This window comes from Symsagittifera roscoffensis, chromosome 5 (genome assembly GCF_963678635.1).
Source record: "Symsagittifera roscoffensis chromosome 5, txSymRosc1.1, whole genome shotgun sequence".
NCBI classification, from domain to species: Eukaryota; Metazoa; Xenacoelomorpha; order Acoela; family Convolutidae; genus Symsagittifera; species Symsagittifera roscoffensis.
This window is the reverse complement of record NC_087066.1, coordinates 17,361,597-17,375,310: the sequence shown is the minus strand read 5'-3', so window position 1 is coordinate 17,375,310 and position 13,714 is coordinate 17,361,597. Positions and strand designations below refer to the sequence as shown.

The 13,714-nt window shown below is 34.7% G+C and overlaps 1 protein-coding gene across 1 annotated transcript; it reads right to left on the bottom strand.

Annotated features, from left to right (window-relative positions):
• Positions 1–1,005: 1,005 nt before the first annotated feature.
• Positions 1,006–11,847, bottom strand: LOC134846105 (myosin regulatory light chain 12B-like). Its single transcript, XM_063863320.1, has 4 exons — positions 11,650–11,847; positions 11,089–11,184; positions 1,995–2,251; positions 1,006–1,558 (listed from the first exon to the last, which is right to left on the bottom strand). Exons 1-4 carry the CDS (start codon positions 11,650–11,652, stop codon positions 1,402–1,404), a joined length of 513 nt encoding a protein of 170 aa, XP_063719390.1. The 5' UTR covers positions 11,653–11,847; the 3' UTR covers positions 1,006–1,401.
• Between the last annotated feature and the right edge of the window lie 1,867 nt (positions 11,848–13,714).

Here is a 13,714-nt window from a genome sequence, read left to right as displayed (position 1 = left end):
AATTGATCAGAGCGGGGTAATAAAGACCGCTAAGAATCCAATACATGAGAAGAAAGGTTGGGTCGAAAAAACTGTCACAAAAATGAGCTACAAGCAAGCTGCTATTTTGAATTCAGCCAAGAGTTCGAAAACATGTAGCCTGCGAACTATGTATAAAATATTTCAAGTGAGACTTGACAGTAAAATCAAGCAAAATGGAAAAATACACAGCGGCAAAGCTAAGCTTCGCACCACTTAGAAAAAATAAGGCCTTTAAGCCAACTTAATGCAGGCTGAAACTCATCAAATAAAAAAAAACGAACAGAAAAAAAAACCAAAAAAAACATGTTATGAAAAATTATAATTTATAGGAAGATTTTAAGCACTTTGTGCGATCCAGAGGGGAGCATGAAAATTATATTTTAATTGGAACGCCTCAAAAAAGGCCACTAAGCCGATAAGATATGAGCCGAAATCATTTTGGCTGAACAGTTTTTAAGCAAAAAAATATATACAAAGTCAGTTTTAAATTTAACAAATTACATAAAAGTATCAAAAACACTTTAGATTACAAAAAATGGTCACAGCACAAAAAAAGGTTAAAAAAAATATAGAAACTAAGTCGACTAAATATAAGCAGACAACCGAAGGCCGATGTTCTTTTGATACTAAACCTTTTGGATTAAAAAAAAACTGGTGCTGACCGCTTTCGAGCTAAGGTTTTTAGCCGTTTATTTGTTTTAGTAACCGCAAGCGTGATCAGAGAAGTCGTCAGTTGTCATGCCATTAGCTCGGAAGTTTTGTTGACAAGTATCATTTTGAAGCACGATTGAAAAAAAAAAACATTTTTTTTGGTTGAACGTTGAATGGTACGGTGTTCATCTGGAAAGTCTGTCTTTCAATTTTTCGAACTAATTATGGCAAGTCGGAATGAAAAAAAGAATTTGTTTTTTCGTTTTTCAGATAGAAAGTTTGTACTTTCAACGGTCAAAACTAGGAAGCGGAAGTTTTCAGCTAATGGATAAATAAACTTCAATGTGTTAATTAGTGGAGTGAAATCTTGCCTCAGAGTGTTTTGCAAATAAATTTTATAATAACAATAGCAATAATTATATTTAAGTTTGTAGACCTCTTTAACTGCAATGAATCGAGTACATCTTTCTTATACCATTCCACACCCAAGTATATTGATACACATACATTAGTCTTTTCACTTTCACATTTTTCGAGATATTTTATCATCTTAAGGTTAATTATTTTTTATAGGGGAGGGTTGACGGATTTTTGATTCATTGCAGTTGCGAGTCATCAATTCGATTCAGTTAAAAACGTCAGTTGAATGTCGAATTTTGCTCACGGCCGTTTAAATCTCGTTCTTTTTTATTCAAGCCTCGTCTCGTCTCGTGTCGTGTAATGTGTCGTCTATTCCTCCTCTCGCTCCTCTCCGTTCTTGATGATCTTGACGAATGAGGCGTAGTCTAGTCCGTCATCGTAGAGACACGAATCAGCTCCCTTGAACATGTCCTCAACCTCTTCCGGACTGAATCGATCCCCCATCGAGGTCAGCAGACGCTTCATCCTTAAAACAAAAATCAATTTCAACGAGATGGAAAAATCACCGCAACACCAGAGCCATATTTTTTATGGTTGAATAAATGTACACGAGACAAAAACTTATATGTTGAATAGACACGTACATATAGTTTCATCAATTTACTAAATAATCCGTGGCAATTACTAGTGGAACATGTTAACGTCGCTGTGAGCTGCAATTTTATCCCATCAAAGTTAAGGAGGCTTTTATTTTTTTAATATATTTTAAACCCTTTTGAAACAATCAATTTGTCGTTGAAAATAGGGACGATCGGACACATCTCAACTGATGACCGGTTTAGATAGGTAGAAACAGGAACGATTGGTCGCCTCTAAAGCCCACCTCGTGTACTAACTACTAATATAAGCACTAACTACAACCCCTCCCCCTGTACTATCTAATAAAACCACGGTATACTAACTTGTCTTCTGAGATGCGTCCAGTGGCCTCTTCATCTAGCAGTTTGAATGCATTCAGAATACTCTCCTCGGGGTCAGTGCCACTCAGTCTCTCCCCGAACAGTGTGAGGAACATGGTGAAGGAGATAGGTCCACTGGCCTCCTTGACCATACTGGACACATCACTGGAGGAGACATTCTTGCCCAGAGACTGCCACGTGGCGGCGATGTCCGACTCAGAGATGGTCTGGTCCTTGTCCACGTCGATGATCCCAAAAGCCTGAAATAATTAAAAGCACAATTCTGGATTAGCTTCAAAACAATTTTTCTAAGTGTTCGTGCCGAGAAAAACTGGTCTGAACATGTTCGCTTTCGGACGAGATTAGACGAATAGAGAAGTTGGATAAGAGGCCGACTTCCCACAATGTGTTTATTCAGGCTAATTCATTCGCCCTTCAAAAAGTAATCGGCAATAGAGATAAACATGGAGACAATTTTTTTTTCTATGTTAAGTAAATCATTTCGAAATTGATATTTTTTAAAAATCATTCTGGTGGAAACATTCTGTGCTCAGCAACCGGCTCTCGTTGTTTATTATGAGTTTATTACAAATTAGCAATAAACAACATTCCACTAATTTACACAGAAACAAAGCTTCCTTTCTCAAACACAAGCGAGAAAACGACAAAAAGCAGTAAAATAAAAAAGACATCAATGCCTCGAATTAGAAAAACGTTTGCCGTGTCGGATTCCACGTGCAACCCAGAGCTTAGAAAGATCACGTTTTCGCATCTACGCCAAGAGCCATTGAACTTTTCCTAACACTAGCCACGAAAAAAAAACAGATACAGATGCTTATGAATTGCCAACGCTATGCAGCAAACACTGCTCCTATTATTAATTAAATTATTGCTAAATGCGGCATTGAAACTCCGACCAGTAGATTAGGAATCTCATGTCCTTCACCCTGTTCCATGGTTGCTTGAATAATCGATTGAATGACCAAAGAAACGATTGGTTTTTTATTAGCCCCCTGCCCAGCTCGCATCATTCAACTTTGGGCCTTTTTTCAATTGGGGAGAGAGATGTCATCAATTTTGCCGCAGCCGATCCCACCTTGAAGAGGTGGATGACATTGGGACCCCTCTAACCGTGACGAAAGCGGGATTCGAACCCACGACCTTTGTGTGAAACATAACTCACTCGGCCACGGCAACAAAAGTATTTTTTTAAAAGAACATGCTTTGTTATTTCAACTGCTTCAGATAGTGATTATTGCAAAAGTTTCACCAAATGAGAGCTTTTAACCTCGACTTTGGTTGAAAAAAAGAAGGTTTGTTCTAATACACTACGCTTGTTAGCTCCCATGAGTAATTAAAGAGACTACATGCATTTCAAAAAATCATAACCTCTTTCTCAGGTTGAGGTAACAAATCTTCGCCCAAAAAACAACACAAAAACTGCAGGTAAATCTTAGATAGGTTCACAATGAAAGTTAACAACGGAAAAGAACAGCTCATATATCTCCGTTTCTCGCGTATAAATGGTCTTAGCATACGGACATAAACTTATGAACTTAAGAGCAATCGCGGTTATGAAATTAAGAGCCAAAATGTAGAAGAAGCAATGTTTAAAACGGTATTTTCACATCACAGCATTTATGTTTTTTTAACGGGAAAATTTGTTGAAGCGTAGAGATGTTCTGCATTTTTGTAACAGCAATTATTCCTTCCTTTTCCGTGGTAGGGGTCCAACTACGAGATGCTAGAAAGGACCTCCGGGTTCTATTAGTCGTTTGTGGAGTTTATGAGAAACAATGTGCGATGTTCAATTCTTAAAACTAGAGAGACCGCCTAATACATCCTCATTCGACCTCATTCTAATGACCTCATACTACATACATCTATTCTGAAACTAACTTAATTAAGAAAAAAATGTGTTTTTAGAGTGTTTTTCTTGCTCCCCAAAAGTTTTGACTACTGTTACATTCTATTGACAAAGAAAGAAACATTTAATCGTTGAGATAAGAAAAATTGAACACTAAATTTTCCCCAGTAAAACTAAACTTTGTTGTGGCTCAATTTTAAGCATCTTAAACAATGTTCAATATATACAATTCATAGGACTTAAATTAGACACCACGCTCGATCCCCAACGAGTTTTTTTTGAGGTACCGAAAATTGAGCGGAGAAAATCACACTAAGCCAGAGTAGCTCCTTCCCACTCCTTCGAGAGTGGTCGATGCCAAAACAATTGGATCCATGGCCATGCAAATTGAAGCCATGCAAATTCTTTGGTTCGATTTTTTTTTGCATGAAAAGAATAATCCAAACTTCTGTCCCATTTTTGCTGTTTCAACAATGAAACCTCAACATCAAACATTCAAGCCAAAAACCTACAACTTGATCAAAACTTAAATTAAAATTGATTCAAAAAAGCTCTTGAGTATTAGTTCAAATGCTTAACCTTTTCTGCACTAACTAGCATTTCTAACTAGCGTCTAACGCACCTCCGGTACTTCAGACAGATTAGTGATAAAGTTGCTGATAAAACATTTTAAAAAATAACGAAATGAATGCAACCACAATATATGAGGAATCCAACATAGCTTTAGATTTCAAAATTTGAACTTCATGGTTTTTTAAACACAAATAGTCAAAACTCGAACTACTGGGTTTCAGAAGTATTTTTAACTCATTAACAAAGATTCATTTTCAAAAACATCAAATTTATAAATAGGATTCAAATACAGCTTAATTAATTATAAAATATCAGACTCTTTTTTCTTAATTTATTGGCAAGTTTAATGGAAAAAATTTGAAATGTCACAAGAAAACCAAATTGAAAAAGGCGAAGTTTTTTAGATCTTAAGTTTTTTGAAAAATTTTAAAAAAAGTAGAAAAACGGCATATCTCCGAAGCTAAGATGTTTTGAGCAATCAAACTTGGACGTAGGATCTGCAACCTATACGCGTACCCAGAAACCACCCCACAATAGAGTTGGGAATTTCAAACTATGAAAAGATCTATTTTAATTCATTTTTGATTAAACTTTATTTCAAACTTAAGGAAAATAATCTCTGACATCAAGCTGGAAAGTCGAACAAAATTTCCTAGCCATTGCAAAATACAATTTTGTTTAAACTGACAAATTCTTTCGTTAAACATGCAAAAACAATAGATAAAAAGCTTAAACATTTCGAGATAGTGAAGCACGCATTTAAATATATAATAGATTAATGCTGAAATTTTACGTGATCAAACTGTCCCATCTGTTTTTTAAAACATTAGGCTCATCAAGAGATGATTTATTAGATGACTAAGAATTTTTCAAGCAACAAAAGAAAAATACACCAGCAGATATTAACGAACATAGCCAGTAGCACAGAATGTTCAAATAGCGATTAAAGCGAGGAAAAAAACAGACAAAACATGGAAAATCATAAAAATCCACTTAGATTTTTTTCAATAAAGGTCAATTGAATTAAATACATCTGCTAAATTAGAGATACTAATAACTTAAGCAATCAACCTCTTTTTGAGATAAATCTCTCGCTGAGATAAATATTTCGATTTTTGTTTTAGGAATTCAAATCACGGCTGAAAGAGCATTAATATAACAACAGAATTGGGCGTATTTGAGCATTGTGAAGGCACTCAAAAGTGCTAAAAAAGCACAAGCTATATCATAGTTCATTCTCACGCCGTGATGTGATCGGAACAACAAAATCGCCTCTTACTGTGCATGTAGCATAGGTCTTATCACAAAACGAATTGTAGAAAATTAAACCCAAAAAGACACTAAAAATTCACATGACGAAAAATTATCTAACTTTTTAAAAAAAATTTATTGTGTATAAAATACGTCTCAATGATATCAAAATTCTTTATAATCAAAATTAACTGAAAAATTTGGGAAATTACGTTATTACCGATTAGGGAACGCCGACAGATGGCAAAATTTTCTGAGAAAACTGTCACCACAACACAATTGTTGTTTCAATGTTATTGAACCAATCTTATTTTTTCAGCTACACAAGGCAACAATGCATGTAAGCTATGGTTTACAAAATTAAATATAGCCATCAGACAATTAGTAAAGTATCAATAAACACACACACACACACACACAAAAGACGAATTGAACGATGTTTTTTTATTCAACTTTCGTCTTTTAAAGAAAAAATTTAAGTCACTAAAGCTTTTTGAACTTCAAACAAAAATAACAATTGACCATTTTTGGTTGAAATATAGCCAACAGACAGTTGAAAATAGTCAAGGAACGCAAGTAAACAGAAAAAAAACTGACTTGTTCTTTGAAAAAATCTCAATTTTAGAGATTCCAAGAAAAAATATGTGACTTTTCAGCTCTTAGAGATTCTTGAACGATTTATGATTGATTTTTTACTTTTTGATAAAGCAAAATACTTTTTTGATTAAACTAACACAATTTAAATTCGTCACTTTTAAACTTTCGCCGTTTGAACTTAAAACACATAAGCGAACCGGAGCTACGCGAAAATTCCGGTACAATTAAAAATTTGCATTACAACAAATCAATTTGTTGAAAAATGAAGCTGACAAAATTACGTGAAAAAAGTCGAAAATAACTATATCTACAAAAATTTTAAAACTTTGTCAAGTGTTGACTACGTTTATTACTCTTACTAAAAGTAATCCCCTCAGAGTTGCTAATTACAAACATTAGAACAATTATAAAATTACAATTCTAGGAGCCCATCTAAAGCTGGAGCTATCGGTTTATTTTTTCCTGAAGTTTTGCTACTGATGCAGGATGGATTGGGTGAAATCAAAATTTTGGCTTCACACAAAACCTCAATTGTTTCTCTTATAAAAAAGGAGTGAACATTTTTAAAATTGGAACTTTCATTCAGACAAACTTTAAAGCGGGTAGTTTTCGAGAAAAGCGGGTGGGTAGTTTCGAGAAAAACTAAAATGCTTCAGAAAACGGTCAAAAAATCTAATTTTTGAAGGCCATACATTTTTGGGTTAAAAAAATTGCGCGGGTAGCATATGCACGGTAATTTCTCACAGCCCATTTTTATTGCACCCAAAACTTTTCAGGTTAGGAAGGGCAGTTTTCTATTTTAATTCATTTTGATTAAACTTTATTTCAAACTTAAGGAAAATAATCTCTCACATCAAGCTGGAAAGTCGAACAAAATTTCCTAGCCATTGCAAAATACAATTTTGTTTAAACTGACAAATTCTTTCGTTAAACATGCAAAAACAATAGATAAAAAGCTTAAACATTTCGAGATAGTGAAGCACGCATTTAAATATATAATAGATTAATGCTGAAATTTTACGTGATCAAACTGTCCCATCTGTTTTTTAAAACATTAGGCTCATCAAGAGATGATTTATTAGATGACTAAGAATTTTTCAAGCAACAAAAGAAAAATACACCAGCAGATATTAACGAACATAGCCAGTAGCACAGAATGTTCAAATAGCGATTAAAGCGAGGAAAAAAACAGACAAAACATGGAAAATCATAAAAATCCACTTGGATTTTTTTATCAATAAAGGTCAATTGAATTAAATACATCTGCTAAATTAGAGATACTAATAACTTAAGCGATCAACCTCTTTTTGAGATAAATCTCTCGCTGAGATAAATATTTCGATTTTTGTTTTAGGAATTCAAATCACGGCTGAAAGAGCATTAATATAACAACAGATTTGGGCGTATTTGAGCATTGTGAAGGCACTCAAAAGTGCTAAAAAAGCACAAGCTATATCATAGTTCATTCTCACGCCGTGATGTGATCGGAACAACAAAATCGCCTCTTACTGTGCATGTAGCATAGGTCTTATCACAAAACGAATTGTAGAAAATTAAACCCAAAAAGACACTAAAAATTCACATGACGAAAAATTATATAACTTTTTTAAAAAAATTTATTGTGTATAAAATACGTCTCAATGATATCAAAAATCTTTATAATCAAAATTAACTGAAAAATTTGGGAAATTACGTTATTACCGATTAGGGAACGCCGACAGATGGCAAAATTTTCTGAGAAAACTGTCACCACAACACAATTGTTGTTTCAATGTTATTGAACCAATCTTATTTTTTCAGCTACACAAGGCAACAATTCATGTAAGCTATGGTTTACAAAATTAAATATACCCATCAGACAATTAGTAAAGTATCAATAAACAGACACACACACACACACACAAAAGACGAATTGAACGATGTTTTTTTATTCAACTTTCGTCTTTTAAAGAAAAAATTTAAATCACTAAAGCTTTTTGAACTTCAAACAAAAATAACAATTGACCATTTTTGGTTGAAATATAGCCAACAGACAGTTGAAAATAGTCAAGGAACGCAAGTAAACAGAAAAAAACTGACTTGTTCTTTGAAAAAATCTCAATTTTAGAGATTCCAAGAAAAAATATGTGACTTTTCAGCTCTTAGAGATTCTTGAACGATTTATGATTGATTTTTTACTTTTTGATAAAGCAAAATACTTTTTTGATTAAATTAGCACAATTTAAATTCGTCACTTTTAAACTTTCGCCGTTTGAACTTAAAACACATAAGCGAACCGGAGCTACGCGAAAATTCCGGTACAATTAAAAAATTGCATTACAACAAATCAATTTGTTGAAAAATGAAGCTGACAAAATTACGTGAAAAAAGTCGAAAATAACTATATCTACAAAAATTTTAAAACTTTGTCAAGTGTTGACTACGTTTATTACTCTTACTAAAAGTAATCCACTCAGAGTTGCTAATTACAAACATTAGAACAATTATAAAATTACAATTCTAGGAGCCCATCTAAAGCTGGAGCTATCGGTTTATTTTTTCCTGAAGTTTTGCTACTGATGCAGGATGAATTGGGTGAAATCAAAATTTTGGCTTCACACAAAACCTCAATTGTTTCTCTTATAAAAAAGGAGTGAACATTTTTAAAATTGGAACTTTCATTCAGACAAACTTTAAAGCGGGTAGTTTTCGAGAAAAGCGGGTGGGTAGTTTCGAGAAAAACTAAAATGCTTCAGAAAACGGTCAAAAAATCTAATTTTTGAAGGCCATACATTTTTGGGTTAAAAAAATTGCGCGGGTAGCATATGCACGGTAATTTCTCACAGCCCATTTTTATTGCACCCAAAACTTTTCAGGTTAGGAAGGGCAGTTTTCGAGACAAGACAAAAAGTTTCAAAATACTGACTAAAACTTAAAATTTGACTATTCCGAGAAAGATAACTTTTTGGTAAAAAGTTTGGGTTTTGCGACATAAAAAAGATTATCTGCACAAATCTCGAATTTCCAGTTTGATTTCGTACTTGAAAAAATTATTCTTGTGAGAAAATTTCGTCGTTGAATCTCATTTATGACCATTTTCAAATAAGTTTTGGTTACAAACCACTTTCGTTACTTCGGTATGCATAGTTTTGCACAGCCGAACATTTTGCACAGCAGAATTAATTTTTTTTCCGCTAGGAAACCTAAAAATTAAAACAGACTTTTAGATATATAGGTAATTGGAGAGCCTTTCTTCTAACAACTGAATGTGAAATAAATCAAAAGTCAAACCACGTAGATCAAATTTGGGTGAACAAATTTTCCTAAAAAAAACGAAAAAACTCGATGCGACCTATATTGACGTTTATTGACACTTAAGAAGGGAGTTTAGAAAGACGCCGCAAGGTTGATCTGCAAAATAATACTATGTTCGGCTGTGCAAAATTATTCATACTGAATTAACAAGTGGTTTGAAACCAAAAACTATTTGAAAATGGTCATAAATGGGATTGAACGACAAAATTTCCTCACACGAATAACTTTTTGAAGTCCGAAATCATATAATCAAACTTGAAACTCGGGATTTTGTGCAGATACCTACACTATGTCGATTGAACTCGAACTTAGTTTTCGTTAAAACCAGGGCCAGATCTGGTATTCTTCGAGGTGGGGCATATATATTTATTTTAAATGTTTAGAAATTTTCCAAAACACTTGCAAGACCTATATTTTGCCAAAGTTTTCTGCGGCGCAGGGGATTTAAAAAAACAGCAAGAAGCGACGTTTTAGGACTCTTTTCGAAGCTTTTCTGCACCGCAGGGGATTTTTAAAAAACGGGCAAAAGCGAAGTTTTAGGGTTCTATTTGGAAGCTTATTTCTTCGCGGGATTTCCCCTCAAACTTCGTGTACATTGGCGCCGAAGGTGCTTTTGGGAAAATTTAAGGTTCGGTCGGCCAAAAATACATGCTGTAAAGTAGTACAACAGGGGGACCCTTTAGGAGGTCAAATCACTGAGCGGATCGTCCACTATTGCTTAGAACCTCCTTCTTTTACACATTTCCGTTGGAATGGATGCAGGACAGGAAATAGGCAAAACTTAAATGCATGCCTGCAAAAACATAGAAAAGGACATAAAAACAAATTTAACAAGAAAATGCGTCCTTGATGTTGATATTCTTCCAACGTACAGCGTTTTAATCAGCAAAAAAGTATTCAGCTACAGACAGCAGTTTTTGAGATGAAGTATTGACAATTTGATTATCTAGAGGACAATTATGAAGTCTATACGGGGCTGAAATTAAGCTTTGAATACAATTAAAAATTTGAACTAAAAAAACGAAACGACCATTTGGAAGATAAAACAATTGCTTTCAAAAGAAAAGGTTTAAGTCTCAGCAAAACTGCACGGGCAAACCAGCTTCTTACAAATCACGAGCCCATCAATTGATCTAAGAAACCCCATCACTATCATCATCATTAGGCTGCTTAACCACCTTTTTTGGAACTCAAATGTGTGTTTAGTTTTTTAGCACGTATATCTCAAGTCATTTCGGATTTCGGATCATTTTTATACTTTTCGGTTCCTTCTCTTAAAATAACTTCAAAGCCCTAGTTTGTGCATTGCTGATCTTGTTACCATCACAGGCACATGTGTTAGGTAAAACTCTACCCCCCCCCCCCCACAACTCTCATCCTCAACAAAAAACAACTAAAAAATTTAAGGAAAGCTACAAGTCGCAGTTTTAAACTTAGTTTAAAACGCGGCATGGACAACTATTGAACAATTAGAACATGAAACATGAAGATGGTTTTTAAGAGGCGCTGACTGACCTCCTTGAACTCCTGGATCTGTTTCTGGTCGAACATGGCGAACACGTTGGAGGAGGCCCTCTCCACCTTCTTCTTTCCACCCTTAGCCTTGGATGCCTGAAACACATCTGCACTCACCCACAAACAGTCAGATACACAAACCAGCATATGGAAAAAAAACTGTCATTACATGATTTGGACACACCTATGGTTAAAATGAGCTGAGTTATCATGATCAACATTTTAAATTACCAGTAACCTTGATATTATCAGGAATGTGAAATTATTTTGGAAGGTATGCGTCTCAGCCACAAACTGATATATTGAGTCCAAAATTATTGAAAGGGGGAAGGGGGGGGGGGTAGTTATGAGAAGTATGATAATTGATTGCATATTTAATTTACTCAGAGCTTTGTGAAAAAAAAAATGCAAAAAAGGAAAATAGCCCTGAAACCTTAAAAAAAAATAGATAATCTCATATCAAGTTTTTACCCATAAAAAGTCAAACCTGTGATACTTTTTTGTTAGGATATGGCAACAAAAATTAGGAAAAATCTAATCGATAGCACTGCTATGACTTACCATTAGTGCTAGTTGGTAGTAGTTTTTGTTGGAACTTCGGTGTAATCTATCTAGAGAGCGTTAACTGTAGCAGTGGAACTAAATGGCGGCAGCGGGTATGTCCAAAATGAAACCCACAAGGAAACCAAAACACACCAGAATACAGATCAAATGTGAGCCAAAATGGAACAGATTCCAACCAACCAACACAACGCAATGGGTAAAATAGCCAAAACGTAAAACCAAATATTCAAAGACTGGGTAAACCCAAACTTTTCGATCTTCTAATTCCAAGCCCGCCAGTTAAAGTTAACGCTTCATACTTAAACCGACTCAGAACTTCTAGCTTATGCCCACTAGCAAAGTTTTCAGCTTAGAACAGTGCCTGAAACTGTTAACTTTTATCCCTCGTTGTATGAAACTTCACTGGTGTTTTGGCTTCATTCACTCTATATTTAGGCATGAAACTGGAAGCTGTGTCGTTCTATTTGCCAGATAGGAGTGATAACACGCCTGTGCGTTTGTACATGGAAAATGCGACCAGTTTCGAAATATCTAGAGCTTCAACGAACTTGGGCTATTTTGTTATTGCTTGGTAACTCTATTCCTTAAATCATGTAAGCACACCTATACAATTTGGTCACAGTTTTAGGAGTAAATTATGAATATGGAAAACTGAGCAGATTTAAACAGAGTTCAATTTACCGCAATAACTTCATTCACTTTTATTTGGTAATATTCTTATCAGTTGCTCAGCTATAGAAGTTGTCTACATGCACGAGCAAAATGAAAAGTGGAACCAAACTTTACAGACCTCAAGCCTGTTAACAGTAAATAATGACACCAAACTATTCGAGAAATCATTCAGAAATGTAATCGATTTCTCATAACTTTGTAACATAAACACAGAACTCCACTTATTGGGCAATTCTGCCATTTCAACATACGAGCAAAAGACAACATGTACTGTATTTGAACTGGTCTCTTGTTCGCGTTTCAAAAAATGAAGGGTAAGATCGGAACCGGTTTTGCATGTGTACCATTTACTGGCTTGGTTAAACCCAAATAAAGACATGTTCAACCCAAGTCTCAGAACAAGTTACTTCCTGTAAATTCTAAGAACTAAGAAGAAAACTGTTAAAACATGATTTGATTATATGAAACAATAAACTTGAACAAGAATAAACCAAAGTTATCAGAGTCTGGCAAAGGCGTAAAATATTCCGTATGAGGAGCCAAAGCAGTTCCGCAGCCGAGAAGTTATCTGACAAAGGCTTGAACCCGAAACCAGAAAGTGTGCGTCGGCTATCGAAAGATTTTAGAAACGCTTTTAGGAATTATTGAAATATAATGAAAACGTTTTTAATGTCTCACCCTGTTCACGATTACGATGGCCGTTTTGCTGCTTCCGGTTTTTAGGTGTTTTAAAGCGTTTCAAATTATGCATTTTAGCCGAAGGTTGTATTAGGTCTCTAGGAAAAGAACAGAAAGTCGCCTAAGACCTCTCAAGAGTCTCGAGAAAGGCACTTTGTCTCTTCAGTATATTGACAGTTTTTCAACAACTGAGCGAGAAGAGTTTCGAAAACTGTAACTATCGTCATCAGTCAGTGGTTTGTGAAGTTTTGGGGTCCACCATCGAACACCAGTGGGGTTGAAAACACAACGATGGTAATGATAAAGGGCGTTTGGTGATTAAATACCACGCGCCACCCCCCTCCAACTCAGCAGTACCCAAAATTTAGTCGACTTAGTTGCATTAAAAGCATAGAGTAAACATGCATTAGGCCTAATAAATTAAAATTAAACAGTTTCATAGCAGGAAATCGATCGTATAAAAATTTCTGCAACAAAGGCAAACGTTGTTGTTTCAAATAGTGCATGTAATCTGTAAAATGTCGATGAATCATTTATAATACAAAACATTATATGGAAACCTTTTAAATAAAGTGGTTCATTAGTAAATGGATTACACTGTGGAACCTGATCTAAACTATATTTTATGATTGGATAAATTAAATGTTTTACCAATGTAAAGTATTTAATATTAACCAATCATGATCCATCTAACTAACAACCCACTTATTTG